This window comes from Hibiscus syriacus, unplaced genomic scaffold (assembly GCF_006381635.1).
Source record: "Hibiscus syriacus cultivar Baekdansim isolate YM2019G1 unplaced genomic scaffold, ASM638163v2 tig00117021_pilon, whole genome shotgun sequence".
NCBI lineage: Eukaryota > Viridiplantae > Streptophyta > Magnoliopsida > Malvales > Malvaceae > Hibiscus > Hibiscus syriacus.
This window is the reverse complement of record NW_024063527.1, coordinates 1,219,958-1,241,190: the sequence shown is the minus strand read 5'-3', so window position 1 is coordinate 1,241,190 and position 21,233 is coordinate 1,219,958. Positions and strand designations below refer to the sequence as shown.

Here is a 21,233-nt window from a genome sequence, read left to right as displayed (position 1 = left end):
ATGATTTTAATCAACTTTTTCCGGATTTGCCAAAATGACCAATAAAATTGCAATGCGATCGCTAATTCGCAACGCGATCTCCATTATCGCAAATTCGCGTTGCGATAGTTGGAAATCGCGTTGCGATTGTCTACAGTGTCGTTGCGATTTTCCCAATTCGCAATGCGAATAAGTAGATCGCAACGCGAATTGGAAAAATCGCAATGCGATACTGACTATCGCAATGCGATACTTACTATCGCAATGCGATAATACAAAATCGCAACGAGATACTGACTTTCGCAACGCGATTCTGACTTTCGCAACGCGATTTACATAGCGCCATTTGTATTAACGCGTATTTTTTTTTCAAATTCCAAACACGAATTTTTTCTTAATAAATCGGAAACTGAACCGTCCACAGTAATCGCAACTCATAACCTCAAACCCAAAATCACAACACTCAGTCCCATCTCCATCTCTCACTCTCTACGGCGAAATCCGTCCCCATCTCCGAAGATTTCCGTCCCCATCGCCGGCGAAATCCCTCACAACCATTCACAGTCAAAAATCCCTCACAATCATTCAGAAATGGAAAATCAACCTCCGAGGTTTAGTTTTTTTATTTTTATTTTGAAATTTTTGCATTATTTTAGGTTTTTCATATTGAGATTGATGATAAGTTTACTGGTAATTTCAATAATAGATTAACCATTTCACTTAGATTTCTTATTAAATTCATTCGATTGCTGCCAATACTGCTAAACTGTTTAGCCTGTGAAGTTAGTATTTGTCTTTGTTTTGTCTTTTGGTTGAAGTAATGCAGAAGAAGAATAGTTTCGAGAATGAAAATCGCAACGCGGAAATAACTATCGCAACGAGAGAATCGCAACGCGAAACAAAAATCGCATTGCGATTTTCATTTTGCGTTGCGATTTTTATTTCGCGTTGCGATTCTCTCGTCGCGATAGTCATTTCGCGTTGCGATTCTCTCGTTGCGATAGTCATTTCCGCGTTGCGATTCTCATTATCTTGTTGCGATTTTCATTTCAACCAAAAGACAAAACAGTGTTGCAAATTTTAGTTTCAAGAATAAACTACTATTTATGTTTATTGTTTTTGGTATATCTTGACAGTGTAGTTTTTGGTATATCTAACTTGGTATGTTTATTGTTTTTTGTAGAAATTTTTTTCGGCTTTATTGACATTAAGGAATAAAGTTAGCCTAGCCACTACAATTGCTTCGAAGCTTTCACCTGCACAAAGAAAATTGTTTGAAGAAACCTGCTTCGGGCCATGGCTGAGAGTACAGCATCCGGGTGGAGATGCTAGTTTGGCCCATTTGTGGCTTCAGACCATGACTAGCGATCTACCCGACAATATACAACGTGGTGAGGAAGAGATATGGTTTCATTTTCCACCGGCGTATACTTGTTTTGGGCGGAAGGAGTTCTGCTTAATCACTGGTCTACGATTCGGACACGATGATGTAGGCCGGTACACTCGTCATATCACCCGCCCATCATGGTTATCCAGGGTTTTTCCTGATGAGTCAATAGAGAAGCCGAACTTATACGTCGACGACATGAAGAAATTGTTTAATAAGAAAGATGGTTTTACTCGGATGAATGACGTCGATGTTGTCCGAGTATGCCTTCTACTACTTTTGTATGCCGGCTTTTTAGGTAGAGAGGCCAGACAACCTATTCCTCAGGAGCTAATATTATTGGTAGAGGACCTAAATGCATGGAATCTGTTTCCGTGGGGTTCGTATATATGGAAAGCTACCTGGACTAAGTTGTCGTCTGCCTTTGATGACCGCAAAAGTTTGCGGGGCGATGGGTCGAAATACACTTTGTCAGGCTTTGTTTGGGCATTTAAGGTAAGAATTTCTATATAATGTTTTCAAAATTATAATTAATTATTTAACAATTACTAATGTTTGTTATTATATTGTTTGTAGATTTGGATATTCGAGGCCTTTCCCGCCATGAAGACATATGCAATAAAAACTTCAAATGATATTCCCAGGGCTATTTCCTGGAAGAGGAAACGTCTGTTGGATTGGGAAGACTTAATACCATATGCGACAATAAATAATGTAAGTTAACACAAATACTATCATATAAACAAGTTATTAATAGTAGACGTTTAACTTTGTTTGAGTTTTTATATTTTTAGGAGGCCAACATTCCATTAATGAGACTGACACCCACGGAGGCTGAGCTTGCCACTGATTGGTGGCAAGCTAGTCAGCGTTTTCTTGATGGCACGAATGATGAGCAACCTCCACTTCCTCCACTTCGAGAGCCATCACCTCACCCAGAGCCATCACCTGATCGACCCGACTATACACCTCTACAACGAGAGCCATCACCTATCCCGTCACATCATCGAGCCTCTTCTCCACCATCACCTCATGATAGGCGACCGACAAAGATGCCACGACTTCTATCTCCCTATTCTCCACCTCCACGGGATGAGTCAAGGGAGTTACGTAATGAGGTCAATGCCTTGCGTGAGGAGATCGGTACTCTACTCGATAACGATGGTGTATGGCGTGTGGAGGTGTCTACTTTACGTGGTGAGGTTGCCGCTCTACGTGAGATGGTAGTATCGTTGCAGAATGAGGTTCATACTCTACGCAACGAGGTAAGTTTAAGATTTTCCATATTTAACTTGATGATAAATTTACTCGTAATTTCACTTAAATTAACCATTTCACTTAGATTGCTTAGTAAATTTATTCGGTTGCTGCCAAAACTGCTAAACTTTTTACTTTAACACTGTGAAGTTAGTATTTGTCTTTGTTTTGTCTTTTGGTTGAAAGTTTGAAATATATTTATCTTTGTTTTCACTGTTTAAATATCATGTCTGTTTATTTACTGATATTTGTATTTAATTATTTAGCGGACCGATAAGGTGGATGCTTTACGTCGGGTTTTTCTTGCACGACAGAGTTCACGCATCAGACGGCGTGCACGTGCTATTAAGTCTCCGTATACCCCAATAGTGCGAAGACACCGCAAGAAGAAGCCCGACTCGCCTGCCATCCCTCAAGAGTCCACTCCTATCGTTGAAGAGGCCCCTATCATTCCTCGAGAGTCCCCTCCCACCGTTCAAGAGGCCACTGTCATCGTTGAAGAGGTCCCTCCCACCATTCAAGAGCCCGATTCACATGGCGTCATATGTAGGATTCTTGAGAAACCCTCTGACGTGCCGGACATGATGGATTCAAGTTGGCTCTCAGTTGATTTTTATCTACATGAGCGAAGCCAGGGGTGTTTCACTGACATATGCAAGCTCAATGATGATATCTATTTGTTGCTTGATCGGTCTTGGTGGGGCGTATTATTAGGGGTCGAAGACAATGGCTATTTCGATGGAGGGGTAAGTCTTATATTTTTCTTATATTTTAATTTGATTATTTTTTTGTAAATTTATGTAAGTTACTAATATATGTCTTTTTTTGTAAAACAACATATCGATGCGTGGGTGTCACGTCTTCTAATAATTAGGAAACTTAAGGAAAATATAAAAGAAATACACGATATACAATTATGCTGACGTCTTTTAACGCCGTTCACTTGAAGAATCAACGAGATGAATCATTTGCGTTGGGCAATGGACAAGCTAAACTTTATCCTGCATGGTGGGAGGTCGATAAGGTTAGTGTTTATTTTAGATTGAGTTTAAAGGTATTCATAAATAAGTGCGCAAATGAATGAATTATTACTTATGATTGCAGGTGTTTATCCCTGTTTTGGAACGTAACCATTGGCTTCTCGTCGAGCTTCAGATCCCATCCCTTAAGGCAATAGTATATGACAGCATGATAAATTACATATCATTGGCTGATTTAAGAGATATTATTAAGGGATGAAGCTCTTATTTGGCTAAATTCTTGGATGCGATAAATTATTGGACTCGTTCTGGAAACAAGAAGCCAAAGAAGCTCAATATTACAGTTACCAGAGACGAGACCGCACCACAACAAACGAAAGAAACCCAGAAGGGATTGTGGTCCTCTCGTATGCTTGGCGTTGGACCGTTTGATCACAGGAAGTATAAAGTATCTACCTCCCACCGATATAGATAGAGCTGCAGTAGGCTTGTGGTTTCGACATTATATGGCTAGATCGATATATACGAGACGCTGCCTACCTGCATCCGCGTTATAAAAATGTCCATAAAAAATTGGTATGTTTATAGGCTTGTGGTTTGAAAATGTTTGGTTAAGTACCTAGAATTCAATAATTTGCTGTTTGTAGGTTTTAGATGTATAGAAAGTGTTGTTTGAGCAAATGTTTGGTTTATGCAGGTTAATCTCAGAAGTGAGCTGCGTGAAAATGATGTATGGCTGCAAAAGTTGATTCAATAGTAGAAGTGTTATTTTCTCTAATAATTATTGCTTATTTTTTGATTGTTTAATTGATTTGTAAAAGGTGATTTGTAAAAGTTGATTTGTTTAATTGATGTTAACATAATTCTTATTTGTGCTTGTTTAATTGATTGAAATGTAATGGTTGATTTTGTTGATTTCAATCTGCATTATGTTGAAGGCAAAAAGTACTATCGCAATGCGAAATGAAAATCGCAACGCGAAATGAAAATCGCAACGAGAGAATCGCAACGCGAAATTAAATTCGCGTTGCGATTTTCATTTCGCATTGCGATTCCCTCATTGCGATTTTCATTTCGCATTGCGAAATTAGCGTTGCGATTTTCATTTTGCATTGCGATTCTCTCGTTGCGATTTTCATTTCGCATTGCGATAGTAATTTCCGCGTTGCGATATACTTTAAGATGATTGCCTATTAAGTGATAACAACTGAACAGATCATAGCAATTTTCAAACTCAAGTTACTAATACATGCCTAACTGAAAATGTTAAAAGTTCACACATAAAATCTATATAATACAACGTTTGCATTTAAAAATCAGCTAAGTTAACAGTCCCAAAAGGTGAAGCCAGTTGTGATTGGGATTTTAAAGATGATTGCGATTTTGATTGCCTTTTTCTTGACACCATATGAGCTTTGGATTTTGATGATGATCCATATTTTGGAAGAGGAAAAGATGATTGTGATGGCACTGGTGATCCACATGTCAACCTTGTATGACCACTTTCCTTGCATCGACTACATGTCGATCTCTTCTTCTCTTCACCCTTAGACGGTATACGATCGTGACTTTTTGGTCGGCCAGGTAGCCTTCTGTCCATGGCTGGTGGCAAAACTGTTTGTAAGTCATCTGGTATGTCCCACTCAGAAGGATGTGAAATAGGGTAGACAATCTCGGTATAAGTCTGTCGATATACTTCTGTAGTGTAGCAATCCATAGCGTATGTGCTTGAATCATCTTGGTTTAGATGAAGAGCAACTTTTATAACATGGCCACACGGATAACCAGATGTTTGCCATTTCATACAACTACACGTCCTTGCATTTAGATCGACAAGCCCATTTAAGTTATTATCCAGTACTTCAAACAAAGTGTTTGAACATGGTTCAACTCTCCATGACGTTGACTTCACAACACGTTTCGTTATTTTTTTTCAGTCCATGGTGTAACACGATGTTCCAATGTTCCTGTAAATTTAAATAAATAATACTTAATAAAATATATGATAAGTTACGAATTCAAAGAAATAATACATGCATGGTTTTTTTTCTTGTAGTACCACTGTTGAATAGAGGCTCGAAAAAACTCCATTAACATAGTAATGGGTAATTTCCGGGAATGACGACTTAGAGCGTTAATTGATTCTGCACTATTAGACGTCATGAAACCATATCTTGCTCCAAGTTGATGTACTCTTGACCATCTTTCAAACCCGACATCTTCTAGTGTTTGAGCACACTGAGGCAAAACACGTCTTAAACAGTTTATATGCTTATTGAAATCCACTTCCCGATAAGCCTTTACAGCCTTCCAGTATGTTCATTTGTGCTTTTTTATACCAACAGACCTTGATTTTAGATTTCTATACAAATGAACACCACAAAGTCCATGAAAAGCATCTGGGAACACACCTTCTAACAGCGTTGTCAATTGAGTTTGCCCTATCGGATATGATTGTCAGATTGCTAATAGGACCTATGCAATCCCTAAGATGCCCCATAAACCATGTCCATGAATCAGAGGTTTCAGATTTGCCAACCCCGTAAGCTATTGGCAATATCCCATTGTTAGCATCCATGGCTACTGCTAATAAGTTTACTCCAAGGTATCGACCTTTCAAATGTGCTCCGTCAACTATAATAACTGGGCGCATGCAAGTAATAAACGAACGAATCTACAAAATAATATACACAAGAAATATAATCATTTAAATGTGAAATGCATGTAACTAACAGAAATGAGTCAACAGAATTATATTGATTTACTAACCGCAGCACAAATGGCGATAAACAGCAACTCAAAGCGTCTCTCTATCTGTTTTGATATGAGTTACCGACCCAGGATTTTTCAGCTTTAAATTGTGACAATAAGCGGCAGTTGGGCAAACGATGCTTCTGGCGACCCCCTCAACAATTCCAAGGCATAACATTTGGCTCTCCAAGCTTGAGAATATGATATACTAATCTTGAACCGAGCATTCATGTCAGTCATAATTTCATGTCCCCGATATACCCTGCCATTCAAAAACATTAACTCAGCCATAAAACCACCCAACACCTTTTTGTTTGCCTGTCTATGGTGAGGAAAACTTGGGTTCTTGAACATGTATGTTTATCAATAAAAGTCCTAACTTGAAACATTGCGCAATCTTTTATCCTCTTTGCAATCATACGCCACGTACAGTTTTGTCAATCGTACACCTTGTTTCGAAACGATCTTTGCTTGATTTGTTAACTTTTAGTTGATAGCCATCTTCCACACATTTCGTATACAAAGCTATCTTCAAGTCTTCCTTTGTATCAAAACAATCATCTTTCTTGATACGAATAACTTTTGTGTAACAATCAACTGCTTTCTTTGCCAACTCTTCTTCCGGTAACTGAAGTAATTCTGGCATATTCCAGTTATACTCCCGTGGCATTTTCTTTTCTTCGGGGACTTTTCTTCTTCTTTTTCTTCAGGATTATGAATTACAGAATGGATGTTCAACATGTTCATTCACAGTCGTAACTCCTCCTCATTATCAACAACATCTTCCTCGGCAACGGGTGTTTCATCATCAAAATTCGGGTATTGACCAATATCAAATCATTACACGCAGGGTCTATTTCTTCTTCTAAAACATCATCAAAATCCGTGTATTGACCAATATCAAAGTCCGGGTATTGACCAAGATCAAATTTCGAATACTGACTAGTACTCACATTTTTCTCTTGGCTCATCATCGTCTAATTGGTCATACGAAAACCGAAATTTGGTGCTGAAAGTTGATTTGGATTTGGATTAGAGAAAGGCTGTGGGTTTTTGAGACTTAGTTGATTACCGCTACTGACCCAACAATACTACTTCTAGGTTCAACAACATACAATGTAACATCATCACTTAAAATTTAATGTAAGTAAGAATCGTTCAACATCTTCATTGTCGGTTAACAAAACTTTACCATTTCTCTGATAAGATAGCCTAAATCCACTTAGGGCTCTAATTCAATTTCTTTGAAACACGTAATATTAGGGTTTCATAAGTTAACTTCTTTAATGACAGTTTTAGTTGAAGATTCATGGGTAAAGGCATATATTTAAAACACCATGAACATTCTCCCATGACCCTCCAAAACACAAATCTATCCAAACATGATCAAACATTAGATGATTTCATGGTTGTAACTAACAAACGAGATGCGAAACTAAGACCTGTTGCCGGATGGGAAGGATGTCGTTGGATATAGGAATGGATGTCGCCGGAGAGAGTGATAGATGGAGATGGAATGAGTTGCGATTTAGGGATTTAGGTTATGAGTTGTTGCTGCTGCGTAGATATATACACAAAAAATTTGGCTTGCGAAACTAAAACCTGTTGCGGACTTTGAAAACTCGCATTGCGATTCTGTATATCTCGTGCGAAAGTCAGAATCGCGTTGCGAAGGCAATCATTTGACCATCGCAATGCGAAATGCAAATCGTACGATAGAATCACAATGCGAAATGAAAAAGGCAACGAGGATTAACATGCATAAACTTTTAACAATTATTGAATTCTAGGTACTTAACCAACATTTTCAAACCAAAAGGAGTATATATGTTAACAAAACTTGCATTATGTGTATTTTATGTGTGCACTTTTAACATTTTCAGTTAGGCATGTATTAGTAACTGAGTTTGAACATTGCTATGACCTGTTCAGTTGTTATCACTTATTAGACATTCATTTGACTATCGCAACACGAAAATGGCTATCGCAACGAGAAAAATCGTAATGCGAAATGAAAATCGCATTGCGATTTTCTCGTTGCGATTTCATTTCGCATTGCGATTTTCTCGTTGCGCTAGCCATTTCGCGTTGCGATAGTCTGTTTTGCCTTCAACATAAAGCAGATGAAATCAACAAACAACTATTACATTTCAACACAATTATGTACACATCAATTAAACAAATCAACATTACAAATCATCTTTTACAAATCAATTAAACAATCAAATAATAATAATAATTCTTATTCTTCATTCATTATTGAATCAATGAATCAAAACTTTGTGACCCCGTACATCATTTCACGCAGTTCACTTAAGGATTAACCTGCAGAAACCAACATTGCTCAAACAAGACTTCCTACATATCTAAAACCTACAAACAGCAAATTATTGAATTCTAGGTACTTAACAAAACATTTCAAACCAAAAAGGGTATATAGTTAACAAAACTTGCATTTGACTTACCAATAACAATGGACAACTTCATAACGCGGATGCAGGTAGGCAGCGTCTCGAATATATGCTCTAGCCATATAATGCCGAAACCACAAGCCTACTGCAGCTCTATCAAAAGGAGTATATGTTAACAAAACTGCATTTGACTTACCAATTAACAATGGACACTTTCAAACGCGGATGCAGGTAGGCAGCGTCTCGATATATGCTCTAGCCATAATGCCGAAACCACAAGCCTACTGCAGCTCTATCTCTATCGGTGGGAGGTAAAAACTTTGTGCTTCCCGTCGTCAAACGCGCCAAGCAAAGGCATACGGGATGGAGCTGAAGTTGGACGAGAAGCCAGTGACGACGTTCCAAAACAGGGATAACACCTGCGATCATAGTAATAATTCATTTATTTGCGCACTTATTATGAACACCTTTAAAAAATTTAAAAATAAACACTAACCTTATCGACCTCCCACCATGCAGATAAAGTTTAGCTTGTCCATTGCCCAACAAAAATGATTCATCTCGTTGATTCTTCAAGTGAACTGCGTGAAAAGCCGTCGGCTTATTGTATATAGCGAATTTTTTTTATTTTTCCTAAGCTTCCTTATTATTAGTAGACGTGACACCACGCATCGATATGCTGTTTTACAAAAAATACATATATTAGTGAATTACATAATTTTTAAACAATTAATAAAATCATATATAAGACAAATATAAGACTTACCTCCCCATCCAAATAGCCCTGTCTTCAACCCCTAATAGCACACCCCACCAAGACCGATCAAGCAACAAAACATTTCATCGTTGAGTTTGCTGATGTCAGTGTAACACCCTTGGCTCCGCTCATGTAGATAAAAATCAACTGCGGTCTTAGCCCAAAGGGTATTATCCAATTGTTTTCGGTAGTTGTCTCCTCTCCACTTCAGATACCGGAAGGGTACTAGCCGTAACTCATACGAGAGCCAACTCTCATCCATTATGTCCGGAACCGGTGGGGGTTTCTCAATACTTCGATATATTACCCCATGTGAATCGGGCTCTGGAATGGGAGGGACCTCTTCAACGATGACAGTGGCCTCTTGAATGGTGGGGGGGGAATCTTGAGGAGAATAGGGCCTCTTGAACGATTGGAGGGGACTCTTGAGAGATGACCGGTTGAGTCGGGCTTCTTCTTGCGGAGTCTTCGAACCATTAGGTGACGGAGACGTAATAGCACGTCCACGCCGTCTGATGCGTGAACTCCGTCGTGCAAGGAAAACCCAACGTAAGCATCCACCTTATCGGGCCGCTAAAAAAAATTAATACATAATCAGTAAATAAACGGACATGATATTAAACAAAGACAAAATATGTTTCAAACTATTGTATTCACCCAGTCATTATTCTATCATAGTTCACAAAATGCTCAGATAACATTCCAGAAGTAAGCACTTATATAACATTTAAAGGACAACATATATAAACATTACAGAAGAGAATAGTTTACTTTCGCAACACGAAACTTAAAATCGCAACGCGAAAATGACTATCGCAACGACAAAATCGCAACGCGAAATGAAAATCGTAATGCGATTTGTGTTTCGCGTTGCGATTTTGTCGTTGCGATTTCATTTCGCATTGCGATTTTGTCGTTGCGATTTTCATTTCGCATTGCGATAGCCATTTCCGCGTTGCGATAGTCATTTTCGTGTTGCGAAGTAAACTATTCTTCTTGCCAAATTGAAACTTGAATGGATTGCATTACTTCAACCAAAAGACAAAAACAAAACCAAAAAAATACTAACAAAAACAGTTTAGCAGTATTGGCAGCAACCGAATGAATTACGAGTATGAAAAATCTTAAACTTACCTCGTTGCGTAGATTATGAACCTCATTCTGCAACGATGCTACCATCTCACATAGAGCGGCTACCTCACCGCGTAATGTAGACACCTCAACACGCCATGCACCATCGTCTTTGCGTAATGTACCGACCTCCTCACGAAAGACATTGACCTCATCACGTAACTCCCCTAACTCATCCCGTTGAGGTGGAGAACAGGGAGATAAACGTCGTGGCATCTTTGTCGGTCGCCTATCTTGCGGTGATGGTGGAGAAGGCTCGATGATGTGACAGAATAGGTGATGGCTGTCGTTGTGGAGGTGTATAGCCGGGTCGATCAGATGATGGCTCTGGGTGAGGTGATAGCTCTGGGCGAGGTGATGGCTCCCGAAGTGGAGGTTGCTCATCAACCGTTCCATAAAAAAAATGCTTACTAGCTTGCCACCAATCAGTGGCAAGCTCAGCTTCCGTGGGTGTCAGCCTCTGTAGAGGAGTGTTGGCCTCCTAACAATATAAAAGCTCAAACAAAGTTAAACGTGTACTAGTAATAACTTTTTATAAACATATGGTAGTATTTATGTTAACTTACATTATTGTCATATACCGTAGTAAATCTTCCCATTGCAAGGTCCGTTTCCTCTTCCAGAAATAGCCCTGGGAATATCATTTGAAGTTTTTATTGCATATGTTTCATGGCTGGAAAGGCCTCAAATATCCAAATCTACAAACAATATATAACAAACATTAGTAATTATTAAATAATTACTTATAATTTTGGAAACATCATATAAAAATTCTTACCTTAAAGGCCCAAATAAAGCCTGTCAAAGTGTATTTGGAACCATCGCCATGCAAACTTTTTCGATCATCCAAGGCAGACGATAACTTATTCCATGTAGCTTTCCATAATACGAGCCCCACGGAAACAGGTTCCACGCATTTAGGTCTTCTACCAATTGATTAGATCATTTGGAATAGGTTGTCTGGCCTCTCTGCCTAAAAAGCTGGCAGCAAAAGAATTAGAAGGCATACTCGGACAACGTCGACGTCATCCATCCGAGTAAAACCGTCTTTATTATTCAACAATCTTGTCAGGTCTTCTACGTGTAGACTCGCCTCTCCAGCAGGAAAAACCCGGGATAGCCATGATGGGCGGGTATGTGTCTAGTGTACCGACCTACATCATCGTGTCCGAAGCGTAGACCGTGATTAAGCAAACTCTCCCGCCCAAAACACGTATACGCCGGTGGAAAATCAAACCATATCTCTCATCACGACGTTGTTAGTCTCTGGTAGATCGCTAGTCATGGCTTGAAGAAACAGGTGTGTCAAAATCGCATCTCCACCGGGATGTTGTACTTTCAGCCATGGCCCGAGCATGTATCCTCAAACATTTTTCTTTGTGTAGGTGAAAGCTTCGACGCAATTGTTTTGGCCAGGCTGACTTTTTCTCAAGGTCAATTGAGCCGAATAAAAGTTCTACAAAAACAATAAACATACTAAATTAGATATACCAAAAAACTACACTGTGAAGATATACCAAAAACAATAATAAACATAAAGAGTAGTAATTTATTCTTCAAACTTAAATTTGCAACACTGTGAATTTCGTATTTGTCTTTGTTTTTGGTTGAAGTAATGCAATTCATTCAAGTTTCAATTTGCAGAAGAAGAATAGTTTTCTGAAAATGAAAATCGCAACACGAAAATGACTATCACAACGCGAATTTGACTATCGCAACGCGAAACTAAAATCGCGTTGCGATTTGCATTTCGCGTTGCGATTCTCCGGTTGATTTAATAAGCAATCTAAGTGAAATGGTTAATCTATTATTGAAATTACCAGTAAACTTATCATCAATTTCAATATGAAAAACCTAATATAATGCAAATTTTCAAAAAGAAAATAATTAAAAAAACTAACCCTTGTTGGTTGATTTTCCATTTCTGATTGTGAGGGTGCTCTGAGAGATGGAGATAGACGGATTTCGCCGGAGATGGGGACGGATTTCGTCGGAGATGGGTGAGAAGTGAGAGATGGAGATGGGACTGAGTTGTGATTTTTAGGTTTTAGGTTATGAGTTGCGATTACGGGATATACTGTGGACGGTTCAGTGTTCCAATATATTAATATTCGTGTTTGAAATTTAAAAATAAAATACTTGGCCAGGATACTAATGGCGCTTTGAAAATCGCATTGCGATTATGTATTATCGCGTGCGAAAGTCAAATCGCGTTGCGAAAGTCAGTATCGTGTTGCGAAAGTAAGTATCTCTTGCGATTTTGTATTATCGCATTGCGAGTCAGTATCGCATTTGCGATTTTCCCAATTCGCGTTGCGATTTACTTATTCGCATTGCGATTTTCCCAATTCGCGTTGCGATTTACTTATTCGCATTGCGAATTGGGAAAATCGCAACGACACTGTAGACCATCGCAACGCAATTTTCAACTATCGCATTGCGAAAATGCAACGCGAATTTGCGATAATGGAGATCGCGTTGCGAATTAGCGATCACATTGCGATTTTGTTGGTCATTTAGTCAGAATCGCGTTGCGAAAGTCAGTATCGTGTTGCGAAAGTAAGTATCTCGTTGCGATTTTGTATTATCGCATTGCGATAGTCAGTATCGCATTGCGATTTTCCCAATTCGCGTTGCGATTTACTTATTCGCATTGCGATTTTCCCAATTCGCGTTGCGATTTACTTATTCGCATTGCGAATTGGGAAAATCGCAACGACACTGTAGACCATCGCAACGCAATTTTCAACTATCGCATTGCGAAAATGCAACGCGAATTTGCGATAATGGAGATCGCGTTGCGAATTAGCGATCACATTGCGATTTTGTTGGTCATTTTGGCAAATCCGGAAAAAATTGGTTAAAATCGTATATTATATGAGATTTTTGGTCACTGAGGTTATTTTCTCTAAAAAAAAATCCATTTACGACCATCAGCCATTATTTTCCTAAGATAAACTACCTGGTGACATAAAAAAAACCCCTACCAGGTTACTTTTATTTTATTCTTTGTTTACTACTTTATTATTGATTTAAAAGGAAAGTAAGGGCTATTTGTTTGTCTCGGAACAATTCAGCGTTGTATACTGAATTGTTCAGCATTCAGTGTATTTGTTTCGTATTTTTGAATGATTCAGTGTTGATTGATTCAGCAAAATAGTGTTGAATGATTCAATACAGAAGTATATTTTGAATGATTCAGAGTCATTATTAAACAACATGTCACATTCAGAGTTAATTCATAATGAGCCTCTGAATCATTCAATATTTGAATCATTCGGCGTTTAATCATTTTGAATTAAACAAATAACCACTAAGTATTAGTTATTTATATTTTCCATTTATAATATTTTTTGAATTGAAGAGAGACCTTTAAATTACACCAATTCTTTAGATATGGAGGGCCATAACCATCCCTTTTAGCAAGGCCATCTATATCTAGAGGTAAACTGTCGAGTAAGGTAAGCCTCGACGTGCTTGAGAGAGCTTTCTTTGCTAAGCTATGTGCAACTGTATTAGCCTCTCTCGGAATCCACTCGATGTGTGTTGCCCATGCACGCCTCCGAAGTCTCCAAATTACGAGCAAGGAGATTTTGTGTCTTCGCCTTCATTGATCAATCTCACCGCTGATGAACAATCAGATTGGATAATAACTTTCTCATATCCCTGGTTCCAAGCAATGTTTTAGCCAGTTAGAATCCCCCATAGTTCGGATTGGAGAGGAGAGTAATAACCGATAGCGCGTATAAATCCCATTAACCAGTTTCCATCACAATCACGGATAAAACCCCCAGCAACACTATTCATATCACATTCACAACAGCTCCGTAAGTATTAATGCAAATCCATCCTGGCGGCGGCTTCTTCCATTGAATTGCTTCGTCAACATGGGAGAGAACTTCATTATTAGTGTGGAAACAGGATTCAAAGTTCCTCGCCCAAGCCAAAGCAATATGAAAATGGATTCAACATTCGAACAATCATGGGAGAAAACTAGGTCACATTGATGCTTCCATATCTGCCAAAGTAAAGAGAAAAAGAGTTTATTCCACGAGTAGCTGCCATTACTGTGTATAGAAGTAACATAAAGATTTTCAAGGATCCAGTTCCAAAAGTCGAGAGAGAAAAAAGCTTCAGGCCAGCTTGGAGGTATAATTTGCTGCCATAAATGCTTAATTTCAGGGCAATCTCTAAGGGAATGCATGATAGATTCTTCATTTCCACAGAAAGGGCACGTCGTATCAGAAGTGAGTTTCCATTTGTATCGTTCAAGAATCGTCATAAGCCGTTGGAGTAGGACGGTCCAAATAAAGACACGGATCTGCTGAGGTACCTGCAATTTCCAAACCGACTTCCAGTTCGCATCAAAAGTATTCCAGTTATTGGATTGAAGAGTTTTATAAGCAGAAGACACTGAGAACTTGTAATTGGGGGACCATCTCCATATGCATTTATCTTCGCGATCCTCAGGAGTTGGAGGAGCAATGCCAACGATGTGGCGAACAATACTGTTATCAAAGAGGGCAGCAAGATTCGCTATGTTCCATTCCCCGTTTGGGTTGATGAAGTCATTAAAGCTTTGGTGAGAGACAGTATCAAACGGGGATAGGAGATGATTCTTGAGAGGGCCCAAATTCGAGATCCATATATCATCCCAAAAACAGACAACAATGCCATTGCCAATGGACCATGACATATTAATCCTAAAAGAGCTCTATATGTTGGAGACATCACGCCAAAGTAGTAACGGTTGGTTTTGATCACGAATACGCATGAATCTCAAGCCACCACAATCGATAGGTTAACAGATGGATAAATAATAGTATATGTTTTAACCCCTCTCAATCATTTGGTAATAAATGTTTAAATGTTCCGTCGTCTCTGGTACTTGAACCTGAACCCTTTAAAAATAACAATAATTCATTTTAAAACTAAAGTAACTTGGTTCGGGTAATTTATTTCATATTTTAAAATGTATAGTTTAATAATATTTTCACGTGTACAGATTTGCTTAATTTAATGATCGAAGGCTATTTGTGGTTCAATTTAACTTGTTTTTATGACTAAAAGATTTTATAAGCGATATTTTGAATAATCGAACAAATCACGTAGCCGATATAGCTTTCCAATCTATTGTCTAAATAAATGTTATATTTTTGTGAAAAAAAATTAACTACTTTATCATTGCTTTTGAATCACTTGTTGATATTTAAGAATAGAGTTGTTGTTAAGGAACTTTAATAGTTAACATACTTATTTTTTAAAGATTTAAGTTGGTCTATATAAAAAAAATATAAATATTTATTGTCAAATAATAATTAAATTCGAACAGTTTGCTTAATATACGCCTACTTAAGTCATTGATTCTTCCAAGTTATCAGGTTTATTAATACACACAAATCTAGATCATCACTACTTTTAATGGAAGGTGTCTGGTTGTGATAAAGCTGCTTTATCAACGCAATAAATCATTTTATTAACATTTCATTATATACAGGGAAAATAGATTAATTTATTACTTTTCTAATGAATATTTTTTTTATTTTTTATTGTTAATTTTAGTCGTGTATTAAATTTGTGTAAAACTAAAAATATTTACATTATATAATTCAATCACGTAATTTTAGTTGGGTATTTCAGGTCCAATTGAACCGGTTAATTGGCGTCCAATTTTTGTTCCTTGACTACAAAATACTTGAATGGTGGAATCTGTGAAGAAAAAGCAAGTGAGCATGTAACAAAAATCATGGGATACTCCAACAGAAAAACTCTTTTGTGTCGTTTTATTCAACACATAATTCCAATACCAAGTGTTGGCCTATTACAAAAAGACTCGTAATAGGTGCTGATTAAAAAAATGAAGCCTAATTTCTACCTTCCAGCTTTCATGGAATTGAGTTACAGCCGCAGTTCCATTCGTCGTCGTCTTCCTCAAACAGTGTAGTGCTGTTGGATGGTGTCAATGTCCAGTCCTTTGAGTTTCACAACGGATTCAACGTGTCCTTTCAGTGTATGAAGCTCCCTCAACCTAGTAAGACCACAAACAATGTTAATGTTGTTTACGTTCTTAATGTATTTGATTGATTATTCTGGGTGATGGTTATCACCTCGCTACTTCGGCACGCTTCCTGGCTTGCTCAGCAAGATCAGAGAGTTCTTTGTAGTTGCTCTTCTCTGCAATTTCAGGAGCTGTCAAGCCATGCAGTGTGCGTTGAGCCAATGCCCATTGTGCTTCCCTCTCTCCTCTTCCATAATCCTTCTTTGTTGTGAATGCAGTCTACGGATTCGAATGCGAGGTTAACGAATCGATAAGATCATGTTTAAAGATTGAAACTATGAGTTCTTATCATTGAGATTAGATGATACCTTGTTTTGAATCAGATTATCCCATGCTTTTCCTGTCATGGCATAGCGGATCAAGAACTTGATCACATCAAGTGGGAAGTAAGTGACTAAACTGTAGAGCCAGATTACACCAGCCCAACCCCATCCTATTCCTTTGATTCTTGCGAATTCCCAGTTTGCATAAACTGCAATTACTGTTGCCACCTACCAAGTTGAACCAAAAGTTCATGACAAATAGGAGAATTTTATTCTATCGAATTGAAGTGGAGTCTTTGGTTTTTTTTTAGGGAACTCACAAGTTGTGCCAGAAGAAAGGCGATCACCAGCAGGAAACCGGGACGTTCGATGAAAGACCAGCTCCGAGAACGAGTGACAAAGATGAGTGCTTGACTCACAATGCTCACTTGGAGGTAAACAGCTGCTGTAAGCTCGTCTTTATTGTATCTAATGTGTTTCACCCCAAACTTATCCTGCAATTTGTTATCAGCTAGTTGTGCTTTGCATCCTGGGTTTTAAGGAGGAGATAAAGGATTTTTGCATACCGAAAAGAAGTTCGAGTCATTAGCAGCCCAGAAGAAAACAACGGTCATGCAAGCTAGGTATGTGCCGAGGACAATGCCGGTGCCGAAAATCTCCTTGAGCTTCCATGAGTCAGGCATAGGAGATGGCTTAACCCTGTCCTTGGAAATGGTCATGATTGTTCCATCATTGAGTATGGCTATTATCAAAACCATGAAAGGCGAGAAATCGAATTTCCAGATAAGAGCAAGAAGCATAAATCCCAGAACGATTCGAATAGTAATGGAGACAGCATAGATGGTGTAGTTTTTCATTCTCTGGAAAATTGCTCTACTTGTGAGAACAGCACTCACAATCACACTTAGACCTGGTTCAGTTAATACTATATCCGATGCACTTCGAGCAGCATCGGTTGCATCATCAACTGCAATCCCGATATCAGCCTTCTTAAGTGCTGGTGCATCATTCACACCGTCTCCCGTCATGCCGCATATGTGTTTCCTTTGTTGCAGCCTCTTCACAATCTCATACTTGTGCTCTGAATGGTAGCCATTAGGTAAGACAACAGTGACAGTTTTTTTTAAAGCATTGAATTAATAACGAAAGGTGTTGAATTAACTTACCAGGGAAAACTCCAGCAAAGCCATCGGCCTTCTCGATAAGCTCATCCACGCCAATTGTATCTAATGCATCACCCTTATTTTCGCCAAGAAGAGCAGATGACGGATACATGTTAGTTCCCATGCCAAGCCGGCGACCAGTTTCCTTTCCAATGGCCAGTTGATCACCAGTGATCATCTTGACATTGACACCAAGACTTAGAGCACGGCGAATTGTCTCCGCGCTATCATGCCTTGGGGGATCAAACAGAGGCAATAAACCCACAAATTGCCATGGATCTCCTTTCCCATCCTTGGTTTTCTCAGGCACATTCTGCAATATCAGAAAGTTCATTCCATAATAAGCTTTGCTTTCCATTTACTTGATAATTCAAATATAGTTAGAGTACGTGGCACGGAAAGTTACCTGTTTTGCTACTGCAAGAGACCGAAGCCCTCGATCAGCATACTTAGCGATGACATCATGAGCTTTCTTCTTTGCATCATCTCGGAGGTTACATAGTTCAATAACCTGATAAGAATTTTAAGCATCAACATTAGAAGAACTTGGTTGATAACAAAAGCTTTGGTACAATGGCAAGCAGATCCATTTACCTGTTCCGGAGCACCTTTGCTGACTCTGTGCCAACTACCATCAGGCGTGATATATGTCATGGCTGTGCGCTTGTCAACAGGGTTGAAGGGAAAGAAATGAACCTCCGTAATCCCAGCTCTTGCCTGCAAAATAGATTTAGAAGTAAATTTTATGTTACCAGTTATCATGTATATGATCACTGGGATTCATTTTTGTCAATCTTTAACTAACTCACCTCCTTGGGATCACCTAGCATTCCAACAATACAGGCATCGATTGCATCTTGATTCTCGATCCTGGAAGCCCTCGCAGCAAATAGAATAACCATTTCCTTGTCAACATTGTCCATGAACACCTGAAATTTCACATGATCATTACGTGATATGATTAATGCAACATCATATATCCTATTAATTTTTAAGTTCTAATTCAAGAACTAACCTCAACCATGCTCTTGTCTACTGTAAGCTTGTTGAGAGTGAGTGTCCCGGTCTTATCACTGCAAAGTACATCCATTCCAGCCATTTCTTCAATTGCTGTCATTCTCTTAGTGATGGCTCCTTGTTGTGAAAGCCGGTGAGATCCTATGGCCATAGTCACTGATAAAACTGTTGGCATGGCAATCGGAATCCCTCCAATGAGGAGCACCAATAGATTGTCGATTCCATCTCTGTATTCACGGTGTTGGATCGGATACATCACTACGACCTCAATAATCATCCCTATCGCAATCGAGCATATGCAGAAGTTCCCGATTGCCGTCAGCACCTGATAAAAACAATTGACGTTATTGCACATCATCAGGTACAAGTAAAGAACAACTGCAAGTTCCAAACTTGGAAATACTTCCAAGTACTTTTAAATCTTCTTTACCTGCTGGAAGTGCCCTACGTTATTGGTGCTATCAACAAGGTGAGCAGCTTTCCCAAAGAAGGTGTGGACACCAGTGGCAATAACGATAGCCTTTATCTCGCCTTGCTTTACGGTAGAACCAGAGAATACTTCATCACCTGCATTCTTGTTTACCGGCAAAGACTCGCCAGTAAGGGCGGACTGATCAATCTTGAGTGAATCACCTTCGAGGAGACGTGCATCTGCAGGGACAATATCCCCCAACTTAATGCTGATGATGTCTCCCGGCACCAAAATCGCAGCCTCTTGCTCGCTCCACTTTCCATCTCTTAGGACCTTCAATCATTCAAACAAGTAAAATTGGTTAGAGCGGCCTTGTTTTCCCTTTTCTTGCGATCCAAGAATTCTGTATTTACAAGTTATTTTCATGTTCTTAAAAACCTTGGTTTTGGGAGCAAGACCAGCCATGAGTGCAGCAGCAGCATTTCCTGCATTATTTTCTTCGATGAAACTTATAGTCGAGTTGATGAACAGCAACGACACGATTCCGATAAAATCTTGCCAATCTGGGGGTTTACCCTGCATTTTTTTGACACGCAATTAGAGAATGATCATTCAAGCTTATTTGTTAAGTACAAGAGAGAGATGAGAATAAACATACTCCCCCATTTGCTAAACAAATGGCCATAACAGCAGCAAACTCCATGACCCATGAAAGAGGATTCCACATAAATCCCAAGAACTTCAAAAACTTGCTTTCCTGTTTAAAGTAGAACATGGGTTTTTTCACACTAATCAATCCCCACATTTTTTTGGGTTAGATGGAGAATCAAAAAGGGTAATGATTAGAAATTTTTGCCTTTTTCTCTTCAAGCTTGTTTGGACCAAAGATTTGAAGCCTTTTTTGACCTTCCTCACTTGATAGGCCATCCCGGGTGCATTTCAACTGTTGAAACACTTCTTCAACCGGAATTCGCTCCTACAATCACAGCATTCGAGATATACACAAATATAACATTAACCCACACGAACCAACCTACCTTGGATAAAAAATTGTTATTATCTTTTGAGCCTGAGTTCGAGCATGGCGTATATCATGAGTATGCATATATGCATGAGTACGAGGAACACATAATGTGATGAAAACTTACAAGGTCGACAGTCTCATTCTTGATCTCTTCCAAGCTGATGCTTTTATCCGCCATGTTTCTCTCTCTCTCGTACAGATTAATTTCCCAGAAACAAAAAAACAAAAGGAAAGGAAAGGAAAGAAAAGAAGAAATTCAATCTCTTTATTTATCTTCCCATGCAAACCAAAAAAAGTACGTTACAAAGTGGAGCTGACACTAATCTCATTCAAAACTCACATCTTTCCTTTTGTCTCTCTCTCTCTCTCTCTCTTACTCTATATATCAAATTTTATGCTTGTTGTTTTTATTCTTCTTCCTCAGAAGGATAAATCAAGAACAAGTACTTGATAACCAGATGTTATTGTATCGACTTTGGAAGTTTATTAGTATAAGTATTCGTATGGTACAAAATATACGAAGTGAAGTAAAAGATGTGTGTTGATGGATTGATGTATATAGCAGAGTTTTGGGTCAAAATATTTGATCGGGAGGATGAGCTTAGGAGGGGGAGAGTCTCTTGGTCGACAAAGGCCAAGTCAT

At 38.7% G+C, this 21,233-nt stretch overlaps 1 protein-coding gene across 1 annotated transcript; it reads right to left on the bottom strand.

The window, feature by feature from the left end:
* Nucleotides 1–16,584: 16,584 nt before the first annotated feature.
* Nucleotides 16,585–20,827, bottom strand: LOC120195791 (ATPase 9, plasma membrane-type-like). The gene is made up of 15 exons (XM_039197714.1): nucleotides 20,715–20,827; nucleotides 20,423–20,542; nucleotides 20,225–20,323; nucleotides 20,005–20,142; nucleotides 19,585–19,899; nucleotides 19,153–19,479; nucleotides 18,947–19,066; nucleotides 18,732–18,854; nucleotides 18,544–18,648; nucleotides 18,141–18,450; nucleotides 17,541–18,055; nucleotides 17,295–17,468; nucleotides 17,020–17,202; nucleotides 16,761–16,930; nucleotides 16,585–16,681 (listed from the first exon to the last, which is right to left on the bottom strand). Exons 1-15 carry the CDS (start codon nucleotides 20,766–20,768, stop codon nucleotides 16,585–16,587), a joined length of 2,850 nt encoding a protein of 949 aa, XP_039053645.1. The 5' UTR covers nucleotides 20,769–20,827.
* Between the last annotated feature and the right edge of the window lie 406 nt (nucleotides 20,828–21,233).

What these genes read in the sequence shown, in the direction of transcription:
- LOC120195791 (XM_039197714.1), bottom strand. Translation starts at nt 20,768, where the DNA reads ATGGCGGATAAAAGCATCAGCTTGGAAGAGATCAAGAATGAGACTGTC. An exon ending in ACAAGCTTGAAGAGAAAAAG is followed by an intron (nt 20,324 to 20,422) that starts GCAAAAATTTCT and finishes TACTTTAAACAG; the next exon opens with GAAAGCAAGTTTTTGAAGTT. An exon ending in TAGACAAGAGCATGGTTGAG is followed by an intron (nt 19,067 to 19,152) that starts GTTAGTTCTTGA and finishes GTGAAATTTCAG; the next exon opens with GTGTTCATGGACAATGTTGA.